The following is a 25,738-nucleotide window of genomic DNA, read 5'->3' as shown; positions in this document are numbered from 1 at the left end:
TACTTGTTGTTTTTGAAAAATCAGTGTGACATTGTGTTTCTCTTTCCCTACTACAGAGGTCTGACATCCTATGGGAGATGCTTGGCTCCACCACGAGCCTCACATCCGTCGCCCACGCCATGGCATATATCCACCGCTCCGCGCAGGCCGCCCTGCAGCGCTGTTTCCATGACAACCACCAGCTCCGCAGGCTGTTCACCCCGCTGACCTACATGGAGTTCATCGACCTTTTCAAGAGCATCACAGCCAAACTCAGCAGGGAGGAAAAGGTGAGTTTTCCATAGGAACTGTTCACATAGAAAAGAAGTACAGCTTGCAACTGTCTCTTTACTAATGACCACAATGGGACTGAAGTATGATGTTTTTGCATGTGTGTCTGTGTGCTTCCAAGTGACTTTTGTGCATTGTATGTTTTGTTAAAGGCCACCTATTGTCTTAGAGGATTGCTGTTTCATTCTTCAGCCATTTATCAGTCAAACCTACATTGTATTATGTTTAGTAACGATTATTATACATGACTGTACTCAAAGTTTTAGCTTACAATCATAAACAATTTGTGTTGTAACAAACATGTATACTGAATACTTTGCTACTTTGATATTTTATTCAGTCCATTATTTAACACACATAATGAATAAATGATTAGCTAATCTTCCAGGTCCTAACATAAAAACAAGGACATACAAACTACATAAACATACAGCAATCAAAGAGGCATTTCCTTTGAAATTATAGGCACTATAAAACATTGAAATTATAAGTGCTTCTTGTATGTTTTCAGGCTAGCATAGCAAAGTATGAAGGTTGCCTGAGTAAAGTGTGAGAGGCCCAGACTACCATAGCCTCTCAACATCATACAGATGGTTTGTAACTTTAATGGACAGAAAAAATTAACCTTTCATCTTTTGTTTACAGGCCAGCATAGCAAAATACGAAGGGTGTCTGAGTAAAGTGCAGGAGGCCCAGACCACCATAGCCAGTCAGCAGGCTGAAGTGGAGGAGTTGTTACCCCGGCTGGATGAGGCCAGAGAGATCACTCAGGAGTGGGTCTACAAAGTGGAGGAGGGGAGGGCTTCATACTCTAAGGTACAGTTATAGCTAGGCTACATACAACTGCGACAACTAGTATGCAATAACAAAGTAGAGGAGGGGAGAGCTGTAAGGTACTGTGATAGCTAGGGTACATGCAACTGGGACAACTAGTATGCAGTACCATTTTACTTTGAGAAATTGATTTGTGATAAAAGTAACCATTATGGTATCAATGTCAGCTTTTAATTGATCACTCCAGGCCACTGTGGCACTGTCCTCTGTCATTTTTCTTCAACTGTAGAGCTGCTACACAACAGTGTCAGGGACCACTACAACAGTCATAAGAATCAAATACTAGTACTGGATACTATTGTAACAGTTAACTCTATTTTGTAGCTACATGATAAGCATTTTAAGTTTCTTCTAACCACTACTGCTAAGACTTTCAGCTCCTGTTGCTTGTCTTAGCTACAGTCTTTAAGTGTCTCTATGTGTTTCTTCAGGCCCTTCAGCAGTGTAAGGAGGAGGAGGACAGGATCGAGGCGATGCAGGGACCCGTGGAGAAACTCAGGCAGGCTGCACAGGCTGAGTTTGATAAGGTGGGCAATGTCACTCATAATTTAACATGGAAACAGTCTAAAGGAAAGGTCAAGATCTATTTTGAAGTGTCTGAAATTCCTCCATTCAGGTATGACATAAAGAACTATTATAGTTTTCAGAAAGCTATAGATACTATAGGTGCTATAGATACTGTTGTATAGATACTTAAATCTTAATTTCATGGTCTTGTATGTAAGCCTAGGCATTTGCAATGTCCACTTGATACTTGAGCATCTCTGTTTGTCTTTCACAGTCAAGCAAAAGACTTTTTTTATATTCATAATTGGTTTTCTGCTTCCAGTAAATGATTGATCAATTGATTGACTGGCTGACTTATTGATTATTGATTGATTGAGTCATTTAGGGTTATTGGAAAATAACTACAGCATATTCAGCACCAAGGACAGCATGCTGGGTTTGCTGTCTGGTGAACCTGAAGAATTGAGGACATAAATCTTTGTGAAAAGATGGAAAGGAAGCAACTATTGGGCCTTAATTGTACATGTACATCCATTGGGATATTAGAGATTTCTTTTACACATTCAGAATGTCTCTTACCTGCTAACATTTCGGTGTTTGTGTGACATATCCCTCAAAGCTTTTACATTGTAAATGGAGTGCTGCTTCTCGCTGCTATACGTAGCTGATGTAGATGACACTTTTGCTGCAAGAACACTATCCTGAACGTGACTCAGTTTGTACCCCCCCTTGCCACAGTTCATCACTGGGGTTGACTTTCTTATCCAGACTACTTCTTTCTTATCCCAACTGCTTATCCTAAATTCTACCAACCTAATGAAATCACTTTCGGCTGTACATCTGTTGTATCTAATCCCCAGGTGAACCCAGCGTACACAGCAGCTGTGTTAGCCCTCCGGTCGCTGTCCCACTCAGATCTGGATGAGATCAAGAGTTACCGAGTCCCCCCGCCTGGAGTTGTGCTGGTCGTCAACGCTCTCTGCATCATCTTTGGTGTGGAACTTGAGTAAGTTATGGCTGTAGCAGTCCTTGCAAGATTTACGTTTTCTAGTTGTGTATACAGACAGGAATGCTTATGGTTGTTTAGTGGTTTGAGTTTGTTTTCATTAATTGATTGATTAATTGGTTGATTGATTGTCGGATTTTAAATTGATGGATGGATGGATCCCTTTCTTCCTTCCTTCATTCATTCAAGAAAGAAAGAAATATTTAGATTGTACGTTACATCTCCATCCATATTCCTGCAGCAAAAAAATAGACTTAAGAAATGCATTTAGACTAGTGTTTTGTATTGCTATGTCATTGTTGACATATATTATACCATGTACAACTGTTGAGCAATGAATTCAAGTCCATTTAGTCATTCATTTCTTGCATTATAAGATAACCCTAATTATCTTATACAGTTGGGAGCTCGGACATCAACTGATATCTCGAGGAAACTTCTTCGAGGAGCTTGAATTCTACGACAAGAACAACATGCCCGAGACAGTCTTCCAGAAGTTGAAGATCTTCGTCAGAGATCCACACTTTGATCCACGTGTGATCAAGGGATCCAGCAAGGCTGCGAAGTCCATCTGCATGTGGGTGCATGCAGTGTTCCAGTATGCGGCCATACACAGGGACATCAAGCCTAAGCTGGAGAAACTGGCAGAGGCAGAGAAAGAGATGAATGAGGTAAAGAAAGGTTTTGGCCTTTTGGGCCTTTTTTCATGACTTGATTTTAACAGATTTACTTTATTTTAACTGTCTAAATTTCCAGTGCAATATCAAGACTGTCCCTTCTACAATCCTGAAAGAAGGGAGCTCTGGAAAGAAGCCAACACATTGCAAGATTAGTGACTCTAGATCTAGTTTCCCGCTTAAACGTACAAAAAGAAGACTACTCTCCTCTAAAGACCACAGAACCCACATTGTATGACAGAAAAATATGGAAAAGTTTGTCACTGTCTTAAAGAAAGAAGTCAAACCCAACAAGTTTGGATTTGACTTCTTGGTTTTGAATTTGGAGCCAGCATTTAGACTTTAATAGTGATCACATTTATGTTTTTCTACATTGTTTGTTAACCCTTACCCTGTTACCTATAACTAACCTTCAGCCAAGAATTTGCAAAAAAATTATCCTTATCCTTAATCACAAAACCTTTGATGTTTACTTGTTGTGCACAGGCCCAGGCAGCCCTTGGCTCAAAGCGCGTGCATGCCGAAGAGGAGAAGAACAACCTGGAGTCCACCATCAGGTCCCACACAGACAGTGTCAGGCACTCCAAGAGCATCGAGAAACAGATTAAGGTGCTAAAGGACAAGAAATCCAAGTGTCAGAACGTTCTGACTAACATGGAAGCTCCCATCTACATCTGGAAGGTTCAGCTGAGGAAGGCACAGAAAAGACTGTCAACTGCTCCAGGTATGTGTGTTGCTGTATTGGTTTTGTACATACAAAGAGAATTGAAATGTTGTCTTTATGTGTTTTCAGGAAACTCATCTCATCACAGCAGCTTGTGTGTGTTTTACCTGGGGCTTGTGTGAGTTACCAGGGGTCGTTTTTGCAATGTCTTATTGCCATCATGTCTTCTTGCCTTATTTCAGGTGACTCCCTGATCACTGCAGCTTGTGTGTGCTACCTGGGGCCGTTCGACAGCGTCACCAGGCAGACCCTGCTGCTTGACTGGCTGCACCACTGTCGCACAGGGGAGAAGATCAAGAGCTACAAGAAACAGATGATGGTTCCGTCTTCTGTGACCCCGAGTGAAGACAGAGGCAAGAATCTCACAAGGAACAGCAGGAGGAGTGCTAGACGGGAGGTGATATCTGAGGAACAGGTAAGAATAGTAGTAGTAGTATCCATTATTTGATTATACTGCTGCTGTTGCCCCTGACACAGGGGTTGGCAGCAGTCAGCTAGTCTTCACACCATGCTTCCATGTGGCTCTGTGCAGCGAGCTCAACCTAGTGATTTCACACATCTTGATGTCCTTCCTAACTCATTCCATTCAGAATTTCTTGTCGACCCAGAAGTCACATCTGGTACACTGGATGGAGATAAAAATGAGATCTAGATAAATAAATTTCTAATACAACGCGGTCTTTTGTATCACCCGAGGTACCTGCCAGGCCTGTAGCATTGCTCAACAGCCAAATAGTGATCAGACCCAACCATAGTAATTGATTAATTTATTGATTGATTGATTGATTAGGAAAACTGTCATTTTGGGTTGTTGGAAAATTACTACAGCAAATTCAGCACCAAGGACAGCACTGTGACTTTGCTGACAAGCTTCGTTATCATATAGTGTTTTTGAGCATAGCCCTCTGAGCATAGTTCTGTCTCTGAGAATAGCCCTGTAGTCAAGTGGTTAGTGGCCCTGCCTTTGGACTAAAAAGCATTGAGTTTGCATCCCATCTGTGTTGCTTATCTGACATGCATGCTACCAGAAAGGGTCACAGTCCTTAGCTTAGGACGGGATGTGAAGCTGGGTCAACAGTTCATTGTGCTTGGCAAATAGAATCTGGATCGAGATCACTTTTTCTCTGATTGCCTTCAAGTTGGCTTTATTTGTTTTTCTCAGACTGTGTCAGCAAACATCGCTGTACGTGACAACTTCACCCTCCAGTCCACCCTGAGCACCACGACAGAGCAGGTCAGTATCACGGAAAGAACACAAGAAACTCTCACAAACTTAGAGCTGTCAAATGGCCACTAAAAGATAAAGAGACTCACCTGTTCCCTACCTTGTTGTTTACATTTGATTGAATAAGGAATACATTTTGTATTATGACAGTAATATTATTAGTTGAATAATTGTTTCCTCTGTAACACAACGGACTACTCAAATCAAAGGCAAATTTAAAAATCTGTGACTACTCAATCATTCTATGGCAACTGACTGTTTTATATGCCCTGTGAATTTGAAATGGTAATATAATGTTTACTAACTTTTAACTCCTTGTAGGTAAAACGTATTTCAGTTGCAAGACTGCAATGTTTTACAGGAAAATAATGTTATCTGTCCTATATCCCTCTGCTGCCAGGGAATAATCATTTACACACAGACATGTAACAGAACCATGTTGTAGTCACATTGAGTCTCTCCAACCCGACCGAACTCCCTGTGCCCAAGTGGGTTCAGTCCGCACGTGTGGACTGTTCCATTATCAAGGGAACTAAACTATTTCAAGTAATGTAACCAATAAACCATTGAATTTCATTCATTCCTTCAGGTCATGTGGAGGCAGATGGGGATGCCGACCAACCTGACGGCCATACAGAACGCCCTCGTGATGCGCTCCTGTTGGCAGAACCGGAAGCGCTGCTGGCCGCTGCTGGTGGACCCCGACGGGCAGGCCGAGACCTGGGTACGAGTTCTGCAGGAGACCACAACATCCTGGGAAGGAGAGCACCAGGCTGGAGAGTCGGCTAAAGATGGTATGATTGGATTCTGTCGTGATAACACTACTTTTTAAATCTTTCAATCAAACCAAGCAATGGACTTGATAATAATTGTTCCCAAGACAGGTGGCCACTATTAACTGGATTTGTAATGCTAAGATCAATGGGAAAAATTATCTATGTGACCACCAATGCATCACTAGTACTGAGTTTTGTATTTTGGAGTCGGCTAAAGATGGTACGATTGGATTTTGTCCTGATAACACTGTCTACTAATATTACAATCAAAACACTCAATGTACTTGAAAATAATGGTCACAGAATGCAGGGGCCACTACTAACTGGATTCTTAATGCTAAGGTAAATGGGAAAAATTTTGTGACCACCATACAATTGCCAGATTGTCTTAATGAAGAGAGAATCACTGGTACTGAGACTTTTCTATTTTAAAGGTTTTTTAGACAAAGAGAATCACTAGCGCTAAGTTTTGTATTTTGGACTTTTCTTTTAATTTCTAATATTTTTTAAACTTTGAATAAAAATTTTTTTACCAAGTTTCTTTAAAACATGTTTCTACTTTAGTACTAGTACCAATAGTAGTAGATATATACTATGTTATGTTTCTACACTTGTCTCAAAAATCAAATTTTTCATGGTATGTCCTTTTTTTTAAACACTATTCAGGTTCCAGACCCAGCAGTACGGCTACCCAGCACACGAGGGACCCGTCTCTCCCCGACAGCAGGGACAAAACCCGGCCGAGCTCCACCTTGCAGCTGGAAGACGGTACTGCAGGCTTCGGAGACAGCCGATCGACCACCCCATTGGCCGACAGGGACACGCCCTCTTCCCAGCGTACCCCAGACTTCCAGCTGGACCTGAGCATGTACATGGACCGTCCCATTTCTCCTCCAGAGGGGGGTGTGGAGGTTGTCTCCGCGGACGACCCATTCCTGGATACCAGCCTGATCCGTGCGTTCGTAACCGGATACTGTATCCTGGTCACGCATGTAGAGAGAACTGGTATCACCAGTCCTGTTCTGAGGAAACTCTTGGACAGGGCGACGTTAGAGAGCAACAAAGCCGTGAAAATTTCAGACCAAGACATCCCTGTTCACCCTGGCTTCTGTCTGTATCTCAGTATCTCCTCCCCCTTGTATCTTAAAGGAGCCGGTATGGCAGATCTTCCGATGTACAAGACTGCTGTGATTGACCTATCGGTCAGTCAAGCAGGCGTGGTCAAACTCTTACTAAAGGAGACGCTAAAACTAGAAAAGCCGGAATACGAAGGGCAGCGTCGTTCGCTCCAAGCAGACCTGATTCAGTCCGAGAAAGATCTTCAAGAGGAGAAAGACAACATGATGCAGAAAGTCTTGGGGCTTCAGACCCCAATTCTGGAAGACTCGACGATGTTGGACGCTCTACAGTCCTTTCAGGAACGCACGCTGGAGATCGATGCTACAATCGCAGAGACTCAGTCCCTTCAGGCACAGGTTGGAGAGAAGAAGCGCGACTACCAACCTGTCGCGTCTCACGGTGCCATTTTGTACGAAGCTGTCCGTAGGATTGCTCAGATCCATCCGATGTACCACTACCCGCTCACGAACTTCATCCAGATGTTTGTCGACTCTGTCAAGTCACGCCAGCGGGGGAAAGGTGTCGGGAATGTTGGGGCGATCAAGGCACGGGTGATCGAGCTTAACGACTGTGTCACGCGTGTCGCATACTCTCGGCTGGAAAAAAGCATGTTCTCCCAGCATGCCTTGCTCTTCGCGCTCCTCATTGTTGTGGACAAGATGAAGGAAGCTGGAGAAATGACAGAGGAGGAGTGGGCCGTGTTCGCCAACGGGATTGAGGGAATAAATGATCTACAAAAGGACGACAAGACCTCTGACTCAAACGGCGCCGACAACAGCCTCACAAAGCCAGATTGGCTGTCGTTCGAAACATGGGTCCAGTGCGCCCTGTTGGAGAGCTTGCCGTGTTTCCGAGGGTTGAGAGAGTCCCTGTCCCACCACAGTCGGCACTGGAATGAATACTTCAGCTGCCCGCCCATCCTGCTCAACCCAGTGACTGGCCCGACACTGCTGAACTTGACCCTGATACAGAAGGCCATCCTCTGGAGAATCGTCAAACCTGAACAGGTGAGACATATTGTAACATATTAGTATAAACTATAATTCATATGTTTCTCGAAAGTCAAGGCACTTCTGCTGTATGAAAAAATGTAAAAAAAAAGGCAGTTGTGAGGTTTTTGGACTGATTACAAAATGAACAGTACCAGGTAACTGAGTTGAGTTTATTGAGATAACTGGAGCAAAGATTCGCTTACACACTTAGGTTGCTCTTTAAAGTAACTCCATTGTACAATGCTTAACTTTCATCCAACACAAAAGACGGATCAAAGTTTCAACGACCACTGTCCCCTTCGTCAGGATCAGTACTGATGACCAATCACTTCAGAACGTAAACTTGTGAGAAAGAAGAAAGTTTAGCATTGTACTATGATTACTACCAACTCAGATGAGCTTCCATAGTAAAGTAATCTCATTGTTTGTCCCATCCAGATGTTAGGGATATGTGAGTCGCTGGTGCTGTACAAACTAGGACATGTGGTGAGGCGTCCTGATGCCAGGAGTTTGGAGGAAGCCTTTGTAGCTTCAGAACATCACACGCCCATCGTTCTACTCCTGCCCGCTTCTGCTGATGCTCCTGATTCATACAACAGCTGTAAAGGTAGTTTTGGCTCTGTTTTAAGATTCTTAATGGCAAGGCACAGGAGTATCCAGGAGGAAGTTTTTCTCATTGGGACGGACAAAAATTTTACCCCACTGTACTGTGGGCTTCTTGACATGACATTGATAAATCTTAGTAAGCTTGAATTGACAGATTTAACAACAAAAGTCAACAATTTGGGATCCCAAACAATCTGAGGGACAGAACTTCTGTGCTGAAATTGTAAAATGTCGTAACAATAATTATAGAATGTCTCACTCTATACATTATTTTGCATTCAACTTGGGCATGTTTTGCAAACTTTTGAAATAATATGGAACATGGAAGATGTCTATAGACACTGTTAAAATCTGCAACCTCAGGTTATGCTTCCATGGATCCGTTTTGGGAAATCAAGAAGCTTGCAAAGGCTCATGGTATGCACGGGAAGGTGCAGCAAGTGATGCTGGGATTGCCGGAGGAGATGGACGGGGCAGCGGCGGTGGTAGAGCGAGGGATGGCGAAGGGACACTGGGTGGTCTTCAACAACTGTCAGATGGCTGAAGGGTGGAGTCAAGATGTGCTGGAACTTGTGAAGGTAAGGCCACAAAGTTCTTGTATTATATATAAGCTGAGGTAACTGTAAAGTATGTTTAAAAGTGATTTTAAGTGTGGAAAGTGTGGAAACTGTGGTGGAAAGGGGGTAACAAAGGGACACTGGGTCGTCTTCAACAACTGTCAAATGGCTTAGGGGTGGAGCAGTGATGTACTGGAACTTGTAAAGGTAAGGCCATACCAATAACTATTCATTTGCTAAGGACCCAAAGTGATTGCAAGAGTTTGAGGTGAAAATGATGGCCCAGGGCTAGTTGTGGTTGAGAGGGGGATGGTGAAGGGACACTCAGTCGTCTTTAACAACTGTGAGTTGGCTGAATCTTGGAGCCATGATGTACTAGAACTTGTGAAGGTAAGGCCATCAATTCCTTCCGTAACTGAGGTTACCATAGAGTGCAAAGTAATTGATAGAGTAATATTAGGTAGTTACAAAGGAGTGCCACAGTGGTAGAACGGGGATGGCAAAGGGACACTGGGTCATCTTTAACAACTGTCAGATGGCTGAGGGGTGGAGTCATGATGTGCTGGAACTTGTGAAGGTAAGACCAACAATTCCTTCCATAAAAAGTAATTGCAAGAATTTGAGATGAAAACAATGGCCTGTGGTAGGGCGGGGGATGGCGAAGGGACACTGGGTGAACTGTCAGATAGCTGAGGGGTGGAGTCATAAAGGTAGGGTCGTAACACTTCATTTCCTAATGGTTGAAGGACTAGCTGTGAGGTAGAGAAGGGGATGGTGAAGAGACACTGCTGTAGTAGGTCATCTTCAACAACTGTGAGATGGCAGAGGGTTGGACTTACAATGTACTGGAACTTGTAATGTTAGGCCACATCACTTTGATTTTTTTATTCGAATATTTCCAAATGAAAATTAAGCAAGAGGTCAGTATGGGGTGGCACGGCAGTAATGTGGTTAGAAATGTTACCTGGAGGTACCAAGTTCAAATCCCTGACAGGTCCCGATGCCATTTGGAAAGGCACTTTTCATGACTTTCCTCACTCAGTTCAGATGTAGCTTTGGCTAGGGAAATTCCTTAGATCGGATGTTAAATGAAGGTCCCATGCCCTAGACACTGTGGATAACAACTCACTATGGCTTCAAAAAGGCTATGCTTCAAAACGCTTAATCTCTTTTTTTCCCACAGACCATTGTGACCTCTGCATCCATAACGGTGTCTCTACAAGAGGAGAGTGATGCGGCAGATGAAACAGACAGTCAGGATGGAGAGACCGTCGCTGAGAGCCCCAAGATGAACCCAAACTTCAGGTTATGGCTGGTCACAACTGCTGAGGCCTCCACATCAATACCAGGTCTGACCTGCATGTGTAGTTTTGATGAAGTTCTTGTGATTTTAGTACAATGCTAGCCTATGAGCTGCCACTTGAAAAAGAATCACATTTATCATTTTGATACATTTTTCTTTGATTGTGATTTGCTGATAATAGTTTCATCAGGTTGGTAGAATATAGGATATACATATACATATATAGGAGAATTCTTTGTTACACAACCAGCAGGTACTTACATTGCTTATGTTTCGATGTCTCTCAGACACCTTCGTCAGAGCTTCTAACTGGAGTTCTGCTTCTCACCGCTATATGTAGCCGATGTACATGGCACTTTTGTGGTGAGAAAAAAATCCCAAACGTGTCTCAGCTTGTATCCCCCCCTCTGATAATTCATTCATTAACAATTATCTATCATTGTATGTTTTAGGTGTTGCCTTACAACATGGGGTGAAGCTAGCCTACGAGCTGCCTCAGGACATCCCTGCAACCGTCGGGACAACCTACAATAGTGCTGTGTGGGCTGGACAACCTCCACACAGCGAGCAACCAAGAATGGTTTGTGTCTCGTGTAACTTCTACTGACAGAAATAGAAGCCATGATTATATTTATAGAGTCACCATTTAGTAAATTATATCTATCAAAGTTATATGCTGTCTTTTCTCTGGGACAATGCTATGTATTCAAAGTACATAAATGTGCATCATCGATCATTATAGATGAAAAGCTGAAAAGTTGGAAAAATAGACTTGACTTGAACCAAACCTTATTACTTATCATCCAGAGGAAATTCAAGCAAACACATTATTCTATTCAATAACAGAATGAGAATGAATGTTCATGTACAAAGTTATCTATTCTTCCATCCTTCCATCCATCCATCCATCCATCCATCCATCTATCCATCCATCCATCCATCCATCCATCCATCCATTCATCCATCCACCCGTCCGTCCGTCCATCCGTCCATCCGTCCATCCATCCATCCATCCATCTATCCATCCATCCATCCATTTATTTGTTTATTTATTTGTACATTTTGCTGTCCAGAGTGATCAGCTGAAGCCCCTGCTGACGTCCCTGTCCCTGGTGCACTCTCTGCTGCTGCACCGGCGCAAGTACGGCATCGCAGCCTTCACAGCGCCTCACCACTGGAACCAGGGCAGTCTCAGTGCTGCTGTGGAGTTACTACAAGGTAACGTTTATAACCTTTGCCAAACTGTTCAGCATTTGTGTGTGCCTGTGTGTATGTGTGCGTATTTCCTGCTCCACCGGCGGAAGTACAGCATCGCCGCCTTCACAGCGCCTCACCACTGGAACCAGGGCAGTCTCAGTGCTTCTGTAGAGTTACTGCAAGGTAAATTCATAACCTTTGCCAAAGCCACAGTGCTGTCCTTGGTGCTGAATGTGCTGTTATAATTTTCCAATAAGCCCAAATGACAGTTTTCTCAATCAAGCAATAAATCAATCAATCAGGAAGTCAATCAATTAATATTATTAGCTGGTAGCAGTGTTACTCTTGGTTGTTTTTACAGCATTTGTGTGTGTCTGTGTGTTTGTGAGTTTAAAAACATGATAGCTTGAGAATGCCTCGTAGATGGATTGTCTTGATCCTATGTAAACCTGGGACCTAAATGAGGATGAATGTAGACTAGGGCTGGGTATCGGTACAGCGTACCGGTACAAAACCGGTTTTTCTTATTGGACCGGTCCAGAAAAAACGGACCTGAAAAAAATAGGTGGACCGGATGTTGGACCGATTAGAAAATTAACAGATTATTTTATCAGGCATTCACACGTTTTGGCGCTTGCAGGTGGAAGAAAATAACAAGAGTGAAGTAGAGTAGAGTTTATAGTAATTTCTACCAAGGCTTACAGTCAATCGTACAGGTGTAGTTAGCGTTGTAGGATTCTGAAACGCCAGTGTAAGTCTAATACTCCACCAAACAGATTTCTTTGTAGTGAAATGGGCCATTGGTATGAGTCATACTGCATCAGGTCCAAGTTCAGGTCCGGACCTGGACCTGATCCTTTGGACCTGAACCGGACCTGGACCTGAATTTTCTGTACCGGTACCCACCCCTAATGTAGACTGTAGGTGGTTTGTACTTACTTGTGCCAGAGAGGGAGTTACTCTCACAGTAAGTCCACCCAATTTTGCCATGCCTGGGGGTTGTTTGTGTTAGTTTTGGTGGACTATCATCCAGAGTAAGTCCATCTTCAGTTCCCCCTGAGTAAATCCATTTTCAGACCATTGTTCTTACTGTAGGTGGTCCATGGTAAGTCATTCTTACGTCCAAGATCAGCAAGGGTGGGTATGTACATGTAGGTCTTAATGAGACTGTGTAATGATTCAAACTTTAGGAACAGGGCATATAGCAGCTCTGTGTAGCACTCAGCGCTGTATGGAAGAGAGCATTGAACCCAAAGAAATGTAGTCCAGCACTGAAGTATTCATCTGCACTTTCACTGCACAGCTACTTGTGTATGTGGCCCAAGGGCTGACAAAACAGAAATAGGCACTGCCCTATACACCATGTATGTGTGTGGAAAGGACTTAACTTAAACTGGCTAACTAAAAGGAAGATAATTTAGTTATAGGAATATAGTTGGAGTATGTTTTGGGTTCCATACTATTAACAAAAGAACCCTAAAGGATGCTGTTTTTCTTCTATACAGGGCTTGTTCAAGGTTGTCAAACCGACAGTCCTGATGGTTTCTCAGAGGGCTACGAAACGCTAGTGGGAGACCTGGTGTACGGAGGAAGGGTCAGCGACCCGATGGACATGGATGTTGTGACCTCTATGGTCAAGCAGTGGACAGTCGGGCTGGACCCAAACAACACTGGAGTAAGCATGATACATGTATTAGTACAGTGTCACTGACAAAAGATAGCGGATGTTACCTGATACATGTATGTCTAAAATCATATCAAGTTGCATGTCAATGAGGAACTACTTTTTAAAGTGTCTTATTACCTGGATGTCTAACCTTTATTGGCACACCCAATATACCAACTTTAATCTATCTAGACATATCCTTTGTTTGATTGTTTGTGATGAACATAAGCTGTTTTGATTGTAATCTAAAAGGACGATATCAAGGATATATGAGCACTCTCCCTTGTAATGTATTGCACAATTCAGCCTACAGGCTGTGATGTTTTACAAATACATGTAAATCATTCTCTCTTTCTTCTCTCTCATTTTGTGCTACATTGCAGAACGGCACCATCGTCTCAGCACTGCTGTCAAACGTGAAGGGAGCGATGCATGCTGGGCCACAGGCCAGCCAGAACAAGGCTGACCTGAACTCTGACCCCACGCTGGTTGGGCTGGATGCTTCGGCCGCTCAGGTGTTTCACCTGCAGAAAAGCAGGTGAGAAAACAACCTCGATCTCCAAGCAGATGTTGGGGTGGAAAATTGTGAAGTCTTCTGACTGTGCGTGCCTGTCTTCTCTGACTGACAGCCCCGTGTATATATATTTTTTTTCCTTTTCTATGCATTTTCATGTCTATTATAATCACCTCAAACTTAAAACCACCAGGAACATTTCTCCTTTTTACAGTAAAACCTTTCTAGTCAGTTTCTACTGTGAATACTCCATGTCTCCCTGTGGCAAACATTTCCCCTTATACAGACTTTTCATCCATAAGAAACGTTTTAGTCTCTATTGAATGTTAGCATCAGTCTTCTTCAATGCTGATTAAGAACTAGATGGTTGACATGAAACAGAGTCTGATAGAAAAGTCTTTTTTTCACACAGTTTCAGAGAGTAGATAAAGCAAAATTTTCAACTTTTCCTCCCTGCAGTCTGCTTTTATATGTTGTGCTGTCTTGAGAATGCCTTAGAACCAGAAAAATCTTTCCTAGGATAAACAAGGATAAAACTCAATCAAAGCAAAGATTTTGTATGTTGGTGGCATTAGCCATAGCAATGCTGCCAACATACCGTGACTTCGGTAAGACAACCTCTTTAGTAGGCTGAAAGTTAATCAGACCTCTTATGATTATTGTTCTTTGTACCCCATACAGGAACACGCTTGATGAGTTAGAGATGATCACAGGTGTGCATGGGATCAGAACCCCGTTCATGACCCAGTATGATGGGACCCTCACCCTGCTGGAGAAACTGCAGTCATATCTACAGGACGTTCCTGAGATTCAACACACACCACAGGAGGGCGCAGTGGGCAGGGCTGAGTTTGTACAAGGTTTGCATTAAATTTTAAATGTTCCATCAATTTGGTAATGTTAAGAAGAGTGGCATCCAGTTGGTATAGTGCTTAGCATGAACAAGAATTCCTAAGTCCCTGAGATTCAACACACACCACAAGAGGGGTCAGCGGGCAGGCAGGTTTGTATTCAAAGTCACATCACAATTTTGTGATCAGAGGAGTGGTGTTTTGTTGGCATAGCGGTTAGGGTGTTTGGCCCAGAACAAGTCAGAGTTCTTGGGTCTCTGAAATTCACACACATCACTGGAGGGGACGGTGGACAGAGCTGAGTTTGTGTTAGGGTAGTCATTCATTGTCGATGACACAATGTTGTATGTATAATGTACTGAGGCAACTTGTGGCAAGTAGCAAAATACCAGGTTTCAATGTCAGACTTTGTCATGACTGAAGTTGAGCATTATAAGGAGCTTTTGTATAGCCACTGATAAAGTTGTGAACACTCAAGACAGTCCATTAACTTTTTAGAATTTAGTAACTTATAGTGACTATTATTATTATGTATGATATTTTATGTTTCACTGGCCCATCTTCAAATGTGATATTTCTAACTGTACTTTTGTTACAGAGTTTTCCACCATTTAATTTGAGCACTATAAGGAGCTTCTATGGCAACTGATAATACAATGTATGTGAACACTTGAGTCCATTAACTATAACTTGCACTGTACTTCTTTTATAGAGTTTTTCACAACAGAAGTTGATCACTACAAAAAGCTCCTCCATCGCGTGACTTCTGACGTGAAGTCCATTAACTAATGCATTAACTAAAGCATTACAATCATGTACATGTATATTGAAATGTAACAAAATTGTTGTTTTCATTGCAGAGTTTTTCACGACTGAAGTTGATCACTACAAACAGCTTCTCCAGCGCGTGACATCGGACGTGAGGACGATGCAGAGCGCCCTGAGGGGGGAGGTCGGGCTGACAGCAGAGATGGAACAGCTGCTGTCATCTGTGGTACAGCACAGGGTACCCCGGTCATGGATGGTTGGCAGCTACCCAACAGCCACTGGGCTGGCAGACTGGGTACGTGGTAATACATGTGTACATCATCCTAGATAGATTATGAGTTCCCAGAACTACTGTAGAGTAGGGGCAACTGGATACTTTTATCATCAGGCATATATAACAGCTACCTTAGATAGCTCATACTACTGTATCATCAGGTACAATCATTGTGACCTAGGTAACTTGAATTCACAGGCAAGTAACATTAACTCTCATTTATCATTTGTGCTTCAGGTTCAGACCCTGCAGGCGAGAGTAGAGGCCTTACAACAGTACGCACAAGCGGAGGGCGGCCCCATGGCCGTGAACTTGGCAGCCTTCTCCAACCCCGTAGGTTTCCTGGACGCAGTCCTGCTGCAACACTGCAGACAACAGTTCAGGGACGTGCAGACATTCAAGTATGAGGTCGAGGTCAGTCAGTGATATACTCTTTTGCTCCACTAAAATGTAGGTATTGTTTTCACTGTGATATTTGTTTGAATGATGTCTTTCCAGTAATTGTTTGAATGATGTCTTCCCAGTAATTACAACTGCCCCAGTCAGCATTATACTCTTTACCTCCATAAAAACAGAGGCATAATTATTTTTGATGTGATGTTTGTTTTTGCTTGGTGTCTTTCCATATTTGTTTTAGTTATACTTACAAATGCCCCATGTATGCATGACATGATTGTTCTGTTACATCAGACTTTTATGTGACACATGGATAAACTATTATATTGAAAAGAAATGATACTGTAACACTTTCTCAACTTCCATTCTTATCTTTAAAAGTTAATAAAAGGTGAAAGCCTACAGTGATTAGATATTAGTAGCTTGATATATTTCACACACACTAACTCTGTTTTACATGTATGTGCAAACCTAAGGTAAATAATTTGAATGTGTCTTTCTTTGCTAGGTTTTGGAACCGAGTGACCTTGCAACCTCACGACCTTCCAGCGGAATCTACCTGTCCGGTCTGCATGTTCATGGTGCATTGTGGGATGGCAAACATGGCGGCCTCCAGCCCCCACCCAGGGAACGCGTTACCTGTAGTCTGCCCAAAGTCTGGATGAAAATTGTCGACACAAACTTACGGAAAAGTTCACAAGTTACAGTCCCCACTTACAACTGCCCCCTGTATATCTCTGCTCCCAAAAATGACATCTTAGGTTCGGATAATGTTGTCATGCACCTGAAACTGCCTTCAGCTGCAGATGTAGGTGTTATGGTGCAGAGGAGAGTATTTGTAACGTCCGCCTTGTAGCAGAAAACTTGAGTTTTGTGGAACATATCTCTGTTATTATTTGTAAAGAAATATTCAATCCATATTATGGTTTATTCATTTATTATTATAAACTCACAAGTGGAATTATAGCAAAGGGTTTTTTGTACATGAGTTCTGTTTCTCTTTTTTCTGGACATCTGTTTGTGTATCATTTTGCAAAATATTGAGAAATCAGTGAACAGTGTTTCTATAGTTTCTATCTTGTTTATACCTTGTGGCCAATGATATATGGAGTGCTGTATAAATAAATGAAATGTATATGTTGATATTGCATTGAAATCATATAAAATGTATAACTGGTTTCTGATACAGTCAAACCTGTACTTAATCTATAGTAGTGACTATAATATATCTCTGCCACTTTGACCATTCCTTGTTGGTTGTACATGTTTTTGTACTATATATAAAACTGTTTTGGTGGGATATTATCAACGAATAAATAGATTTTTTACCACTGAAGTGACTTCATCACAGACACTGTATTAACTGTATAGAAATACATTTTGTACACTTTTATACAAATGTAGTTCTTGTAAAGATTTCTACTTGTAAAGCAATGAATTTCATTCACCTCCTATCTATATGTTTATACAGTATGTGCTGAGGAGGATTTCTGTACAGGTTTTTGGTAATTTCACTGTATTTGTGGTTTTGATGTACATTTGGTTTCTTAAATGATATGGTGAATGGTGGTAAATGGCTTGAAAGAGATTGTGACCTCAGAATAAATGATTTTCGATCAATGTGCCAAGAATATATGTCTCTTAATGTCAATGGTAATTCTACTGGTCAAATCTTTGCTGAGTCAAAAAAGGAACAAATAGATTCCCTGTGTGTTAGTGAGCGAATGTGTGCACGTGTGTGTGTGTGTGAGTGTTTCTCTCAGTGTTAGGGTGTGTGTTTGTGTGTGCATTTCTCTTGTTTTCTATGAGGGGAAGTATCAGCCTCCTATCACAAAATTTTCTATGATACTGCAACAGAACTTCCCTTATCTACCTTTGATGATGATTTCTTTGCATGATGTACGGATTTAATTTCTTGGCTGTAGGGATTTCTACCTAAGATGTTCAATGTTTGTATCTCTCTGTAAAGGTAATCCTTATCTCTTTCAACGTTGACGCTGTATTGTGATGGTAGATGGTGTCCTAACTACGAATTAACTATCACAAAGTAAAGACAGACAACGACGTACTTTCACAATTATATTGAAAATTCAGGAAAATGACAACAACAATGAAATCTCTCACTATTTCCTACCAGATGGGAATTTGTGGTGCCAGTCTCACGTGCATAAAATTCTACATTGATTACATTTAATAGTCTAAGAATATTTTACTCTGCTGTTATACAGTATTACCAGTCGGTACCTGTCAGACCAAATAGCCGAGCACAATTTACAAATTATGTTTGAATCGACCCCGCTCTACTTTCAGTACATCACTGTACTTTGAATATATACATAAAAGTGGTACTAAAACTAGATCATGTTAAAATTCATCTTTGCGGAATATATAGAACAGTATTAACGGTTACATACTTTATTAGACATTCTTCAATCCACTTCTCTACAAACAGGCTTGTCAGTCTATAGAAGGATGACCTAGTCTTTATACCAAACATACACATGATTGTGTGGATAGAAAACTAAGATATGGGCAGTGTCCTGCGTGCTGATTAGAAATTACAATTCAGCAAGGCAAGGGTACTCAGTAAATGGGGGCATGCCACCATTGTCACATGATTATTTAAAACGCACAATCAACTCTTTGAATCGGAGAGCTGCATATGACTTTATCCATGATTTCAATGAAATTGTTATAAATATGGTTCTTTCAACCCCTTAACGGCCAAACATTATTTGAGGTTACACTGTAACCTAATATCATACAACACTTGGCGACTTGTTAGGGTCCATGATGAACGTATCTCATCGCTGGAATATGTAATCTAGACGGGAGTAAGACAGTTTTGTTGATTCATCCACTTCGTTAGTCTATTCCTCAGCGGCACCTAAAGTTATAGGTGAACAAGTCCTCCTGAAAACTCCGCCCTGTGGTGGAAAACGTGTCACTGGTATTTCTCTAGAATGCCAGAGGTAACAACAATAAAGTAGCCGCCAACTTAAGATATTCAGTCAGTCCTTGAACCATTCACGGCAAGGATTTTGGAGACAGTTGTTCTTTCTCGGTTGCATGTTGTACACGACGAGTTGTAACTGTTAGTAAGTGTCTGCCTCCTGTGAAGGCAGCTCGAGAGTCGAATTGTCATGACACAATCATCAGTTCCCTTTGGAGCAGAATGACATGGTAAGGTGCATTGTAAAGTTCAACGTGTCTCTTTGCTACAATGTGTGGACTATAAACAAGAGCAAGACAGTTGTGGTTGATCATAGACTTTGTTAAGTCTATTCCTCCCTGGTGCCTTCAAGAGAACAACACATCCTGGAAATTCCATACTCAGATACTGTCACGGGAAAATGTGCCACTGGTGTTTAACTCTGGAATGCCAATGAAGCAGCAGCCAACTGAAGACGATATCTGGCCAGTGCTCAAAGTTGAATTATTAGTGGTTGAGGTTTCTTTTTCTCTTGGCTGCATGTTGAACACAGTGTCTTACAATGCATTGTCTGTAGTGTCGGTCTGTGAAAGCAGCTTGATATTCAAATAATCATGTTACAAATAACTTTTGGAGCAGGATGATTGCTAGCATGTAACGTTATGGATGACCTGACAGATATGAGATTCAGTTTTCAATATGTTGTAGTACATGTAGTATGGCGTCATTTTGCATTTTGTACAAACACTATGTAATAAACAACAACTAACAAACATGGGATAGGATAAATATCATCCTTATTCATTCAATCCTTATTCATGGATACCATTCATGTATGTTCCAAATATAATGGTTTGTGCAATAGATTATATAACATTAACAGTTAGCGTTACATGTCTGTCATCTTGTAAGGTAAAATAAATTCTCACTGGATCAAAGGACTAAAAGTATTTACATATTCACATGGTCCTTTACCACAACTTTTGAATTCCCCAAGACTGGCACCACAGTTATTATATTCACTATTGTCACTGAAAATACCTCATTATTGCCACTGAAACTAGCAAATATCTTTTCCTTCACTTACCATGTTTGATCATCTTCACAAACATGTGTATGATCTCAACATCAACATTTGATCTCATGAGATGAAAAACCTACACACGAACACGGACAAACACACACACACACGCGCACATACACACAATAATACAGATATCGAAATACATGCACACTTTATTTACATGAACGCAAACTCACACACACTCAAGTGTGACGTTACTAGCATTGGAAATTTGATGAGGGAAGAATGTCTGGAAGAGAGTCCTTTGAGTCACTTGGAAAACAGTAATGAATAAGCGTACTACCCATCAACCAACTTTGTCACTTTATCTTTTATATGAACGTCTTTCTAGACCACATTCTTTGAATTGGGATTTTATCAATTTCCACTATTCAGACACTCTTTTCTCAAGTCTAGAAAATTCTTTATCTTCCCAAGTATTGCTAATGAAACCATTCTTGCTAATTAAATTTGGATTAAATTTCATGAAGATAGACTGTAATTTCTAACAAGAAAGAAATTGGACTTGACCAAGGAGGGTGCCTCCTTGGACTTAACTAAATGTGACTGCATGTTGCCATGTTATGAGTACTTTCAAACTACAATTCGCAAGCTCAAAGTGAATGTTGTGAAATTTTGCTGGTGGAAGTACCTGAAGAACCCAAGTTGTGTTTCATTTTGAATTGAGAAAATGTCTTATTTCACTTCACAATCGGGGACTAAAATGAAGAAATCCTTTGATGAAAATCAAACATGGTCGTTTTGAAGCCCTGAAAATATGGCTTCTGACTGTTTAACACCCAAATCCCTGTAAAACCATAACAGATCAGTCGTATTTGTGTAGCTCTCATTTTTGGCCGTATACATTGATTGGGCTTGTTTTCAATTTCAATTCTTCAGATGGAAGACTACGCTAAACGTTTCACAACATCCCACCATTTTCAACAGTGGTTAACACAAGCCCCCTTTTCCTTGTGGTATTTCGTCATGAATATTGAAGACACATGATTTTGTTTATTTATTTCCAGGAGCAGAATGTGTTATTGAAGAAAGCAAGAAAGCCCGAAGCCATCTTTATTACTTACGTGTTATAAGTACACCACATTTCATTTAACCCGCATTTTTATTTTTGAAAACGTATTCCGCATTATCTGCCTAAAATTTGTCATAAACAGCATTTTTCATTTTAGAAAAAACAAGTTGTGCGATACTGAAATGACAGACCTTTATACATTGTTTTGATTTGGATTGCGCACTCAGTACAATGATATAAATGGATGATTTTAACAGATTAAAGAAGTGGTCAAAAATATCTACAGCCAAATCAGAAGTTTGTAATCAGGTTGAAAATTATGAACACGTGTTTCTAGAGTGTGCTAGATTAAGAAACTTCTGGAGTAGAATAAATATTACTGAGGATAATATTTTGCTTTTTGTTAGATACAAATTCTGCAATACCTTGTTGACAATTGCAAGGTACTCAATTTAAGTGCCTTGGGTAAGATGTAAAGTTTAACATAGTCTAAGAAAAGTCCTGAAAGACGATGTGTCGATCATTTTCTGTTTCTCTGCCCTCTGTACAGGGTTGGCAGTATAGAATAAAGTTAAGTTAAGATAAAGGCTCTATAAATTTTGTTCAAACATGAAATCCCTGTACAGTATAAAGTCCCATAAGAGCATTAAAATGGAACTGGAGGAGGAATGAGATGAGAGAACCGCTATGATTTGTAAATTCCTATCGCTGCTGACGCAGAAGAAAGAGCTATTCTTTAATCACCACCAAAACCACACGGCTGTTTCATTAGTATCAAAAAGAATATCTGAAGAGAAAAAGGCCACTCGCCCCCATTCTTCAGCAGCTCATTTGTAAACATTACCAAATGTAGACATTTACATGCGAATTTTTGCTCGCCTTTCATCTTTAGATTGCTACACCAGGCTCCTGGCATATCCTTTTGAGAACAGTTTTTTGTGTCCTGAAAAAGGAAAGTTTTAGACTGATTTTTGAGAGACTTTCGACGTGCAATGGGTTACGCACCTTATAACTTTTTTCTGGCAAAGGTTTGTTTGCAACTGTTATACGTGTTTAAACATCAGCCAACAAAACGAAACCTTAACATGTTAGTCGGATTCCCAAGATTTTCATTTGAAACTTGTCATACATTTCAACGATTCGGACATAAGACTACGATTTTTCACCCACTATCCCATTTTCTTGATTCTGAAGTAAGGAAACAATGGTTTGCACCAGCCCCGTTTTGTTAAGTATACTTCGTCGTGAATATTCAAAACCAATGCATTATTCATTGTGTGGTTCCTCCGGCCAAACATGTAATTCGTTTTGCAAGAAATCTCTTATAAGCCATCATTATTAGGTATACACTATAAGCATGACACATTTCATTGTGCCGTATTTCTGATTCTGAGAATATTTTCTTCTTTGGATTCTAACGAATTTACTTGCAACAGAATCAACTTTCATGAAATATTCGAATGTGTGCGATTTTGAAATTAGGAAATTTTCTGCATTGCGGAAATTGCGTATACATGTTGTGTTTTGGAGCAGAATAACTTTAGTTAGTGCAAACCTGAAATCCTTGTAAAATCCCCCAAGCTTCTTACAGAATATGAGAGCCACTTTAATTTGTGAATTCGTTACAATTCTGACTCAATGGTAATATTCATAATCTCGTTATCACCACGGTTTCCTTGATATCAAAAAGAATATACTGCTGAAGAAAAAAAGCCCAATTGTCCCAATTTTTCAGCAGTTAACATTACCAAATGTACACATCTAACGGTTATATAGAATGGCAGAGAACCAACATGTCACAACTAATACACTATTGCTAGAAGTGAACTACCATTACCATCGCTACAATTTACGACGTGAAATAAAATCTGCAAACTACCATTTCTACAATAGATAATACATAACGTTATACATAAAGGAAAGAAAAACTATTAACGTTACATGAACCACAATTTACATCTACAATTTACAACTTGAAACATAAACTGCCACTACAATTGCTACAATATACTATGATAAGTAAAGGGTGCGCTGCAATATTTTACACGAAGTATTAAGGCACATTTGGTGCAATTCTAGTCATTAAAAGCCATGACTTAAAAGTCATCGCCCTTCTGGTGTCACGTATGCTGCTAATGTACGCACTAGAAAACAACGGCTACGACTTATTCGGCCATAGAGGCCGTTTCGTCTGAAACAGACTTTCTGCCTTCTTCCCCGTTAACACCCGAACCCCCCTGCTCGCTTCCTGAGTCGTCCATAACGGACTCCTCGGGACCGGGTGTTTCGGTCTCTTTCGGGTTAGCGGCGTGAGCGCCATCCGCGGCGGCCTCTGGTAGCGAAGAGGCCGTGGAGCAAGTCGCTTCGCTACGGTCTGAGTTTGGCATAGGGGACGGGCTTCCCTGATCAGTGAGGACCCTAACCGACACGGGATCATCTAGGATAGTTTCCTTTGGTTCATCTTTGCCATACATTTTGGAAACGGGCCCCCCACTAACCGCGTTGTCGCTTCTATAGGTACCAGGCGTGCTATCTCGGGTTTCTGTACGGTCACCACTGACATACTTGTCGCACAGCTTACTCACACCGTACGGGACGGCTTCTGAAGAGTCAGAAGCGTCTGACTCGCACAAACTGTCGTGATCGCGGAGGTGACCTTCAGCGTACGGTGTGATCTCCTCGTCTTCGACATCGTACGTTATGGCGTACGGGGCAATCTGTTCATCTGGGTCGCCACTGTTTGCACCTGCATTGTCGTAGACTACGGCATAAGGGACGATCGCGCTCGACCCAGAAGGCAAGCGTGCCACGCCTTCTCTGGGCGCTATTGCCTGTTCTGCTGCTGAATTGTTCTCTAGCCCTGCTGCCCATTTGACCCCAGTGGTATACTTCCATGCTACCCTCGTAACTATCATCAAAACAGCCGCCAAAGAAGCCAGCACAATCAGCCATGTAGACTCGGAAACGTACTTTTGGTTATGGTTGCCCGGAAGCAAGACTATGTAGGACAGGGGTGTAGACAGAGGCTGTGTGTCGGCTGTTGCTGGTCGTGTGTGGTTTGTGGGTTGTGTCAGTAGCTGTGGTGTGGTGAAAGGTTGTGAGAAGTGCATGCTCTCCCTCACATCAAAGTATGCAGTATAAGAACCGACTTCTGAGATCGCCGAACAGCTGAGGTTCCAGAAAGAGAAGTTACTGGCGGTGCTGAGCCAAAGAGTGAAGCTGGACTTCCCCATGTAGTTGGAACATTTTTCTTGTTTCCTGGATCCCTGATTTTCGCTCGGGTTCCATTCTTCTCTACATTTCACCCACCCATCAGCCCTTATGTAGGTCCCCACCCTCACAGTTAGGTTGCCTATTGCCAGACTGGCGTGTGTCGTCGTGTTTGTGTTGTACATTATGTTCATCGAGTGTTCTGACCCATTGGCAAAGGCCCAGGACACTTGGGGCAGGTCCTCCCAGTACACGTTACCAACGGCTTCGTATTCCTGGGGCTCGCGATTGTACTGTACCTTTACAAACTCCACAAAAGGTGCCGGGCAGGGCAGGGCGCTGACATTAACCTGTACAGGACGACTTTCCATCAGGGACGAGGCGGGACACCCTTTCTGTAGGGACATCTCAGAATACCGGGGATGAGGACCCGAGCGTTTATAGTTCCTCCACAGATGATCATACAGCCTTACGTTCGCACACGTGCAGCGCAGGGGATTGTCCGGCAATAAAACATTCAGTTGGAAGTCCCACCTCGCTAGATACGCAGCGGCTATAGCATTTCCTTTCAGAGCGACTCTGACTGATCTCGTTTCTTTAAACCAAAGCCCTGACAGAAAAGTGAGCTTGTTGCCCTCCAGGTTTAGAACACCCAGTCGCTTGTTTGAGTGGAACGCGCCATCTGCAATCCAAGAGATTTCATTGTACTCCAAGTGCAAGCTTCGCATGTTCTCAAGCTCAGCAAACATGCCTACGCTGACTGACTGGAGTTTGTTCTCAACGATATAGACATTTTGTACAGACCGCGTTCCCTGCAGTACCCCAGGCGCTATGTACCTGATAGAATTTGCACTTACGTCCAGCCAGTCCAGCTGTAGTCCACGCAGCATGCCGGGTGCCATCGTCAGGATCTGGTTGTCCACGAGATAGAGAGACCGCAGCAGAGGCAGTCCGTCAAAGGCACCTGCGTACAATGTACATGTCGGGGTTTTAGACTATTTGTGAGAATGATTTTGGAAAACAAAAGTATTCAGATCTGTTCTAGAATGTAAGAATTTCCTAAATACTTGATATAAATGGTAAATACTATTCATATAGGCAATGTAGAGTGACTTGTAATATAATCCATTTCAGGAGGTAAAAACAGCCTGAAGAATCACTGTTGATAGACTGAGAACACTCGCCATTATAATTAGATCACTTAGCTAGACAAGCTAGAGATAGGCGGGTATGAAATG

At 41.8% G+C, this 25,738-nt stretch overlaps 2 protein-coding genes across 2 annotated transcripts in view; both read left to right on the top strand.

Moving 5' to 3' along the window:
* LOC118424990 (dynein heavy chain 6, axonemal-like) overlaps positions 1-9,467 on the top strand; it is a 46,157-nt gene extending 36,690 nt beyond the window's left edge. Inside the window, exons 30-42 of the mRNA XM_035833803.1 lie at positions 57-269; positions 916-1,086; positions 1,536-1,631; positions 2,472-2,617; positions 3,018-3,288; positions 3,781-4,018; positions 4,201-4,433; positions 5,181-5,252; positions 5,833-6,037; positions 6,686-8,145; positions 8,569-8,737; positions 9,100-9,314; positions 9,387-9,467. Of these exons, the coding sequence (XP_035689696.1) occupies positions 57-269; positions 916-1,086; positions 1,536-1,631; positions 2,472-2,617; positions 3,018-3,288; positions 3,781-4,018; positions 4,201-4,433; positions 5,181-5,252; positions 5,833-6,037; positions 6,686-8,145; positions 8,569-8,737; positions 9,100-9,314; positions 9,387-9,467 (3,570 nt within the window). The remainder of the gene's footprint in view (positions 1-56; positions 270-915; positions 1,087-1,535; positions 1,632-2,471; positions 2,618-3,017; positions 3,289-3,780; positions 4,019-4,200; positions 4,434-5,180; positions 5,253-5,832; positions 6,038-6,685; positions 8,146-8,568; positions 8,738-9,099; positions 9,315-9,386) is intronic.
* Positions 9,468-10,653: 1,186 nt separating this feature from the next.
* Positions 10,654-16,927, top strand: LOC118424989 (dynein heavy chain 5, axonemal-like). The gene is made up of 9 exons (XM_035833802.1): positions 10,654-10,657; positions 11,049-11,176; positions 11,670-11,814; positions 13,299-13,468; positions 13,843-13,997; positions 14,655-14,833; positions 15,685-15,887; positions 16,104-16,288; positions 16,771-16,927. The coding sequence occupies exons 1-9, from the start codon at positions 10,654-10,656 to the stop codon at positions 16,925-16,927; spliced, it is 1,326 nt and encodes a 441-aa protein (XP_035689695.1).
* The last annotated feature ends 8,811 nt before the right edge of the window (positions 16,928-25,738 follow it).

Source organism: Branchiostoma floridae, chromosome 10, assembly GCF_000003815.2.
Source record: "Branchiostoma floridae strain S238N-H82 chromosome 10, Bfl_VNyyK, whole genome shotgun sequence".
NCBI lineage: Eukaryota > Metazoa > Chordata > Leptocardii > Amphioxiformes > Branchiostomatidae > Branchiostoma > Branchiostoma floridae.
Note: the sequence above shows the minus strand (reverse complement) of the source record. Positions and strands in the feature narration are given on the sequence as shown.

Excerpts from the sequence above, each read along its gene's own strand:
- LOC118424989 (XM_035833802.1), top strand. Across the intron at positions 15,888-16,103 it reads CCACTGGGCTGGCAGACTGG|GTTCAGACCCTGCAGGCGAG; the intron begins GTACGTGGTAAT and ends TTTGTGCTTCAG. Across the intron at positions 16,289-16,770 it reads TATGAGGTCGAGGTCAGTCA|GTTTTGGAACCGAGTGACCT; the intron begins GTGATATACTCT and ends TTTCTTTGCTAG.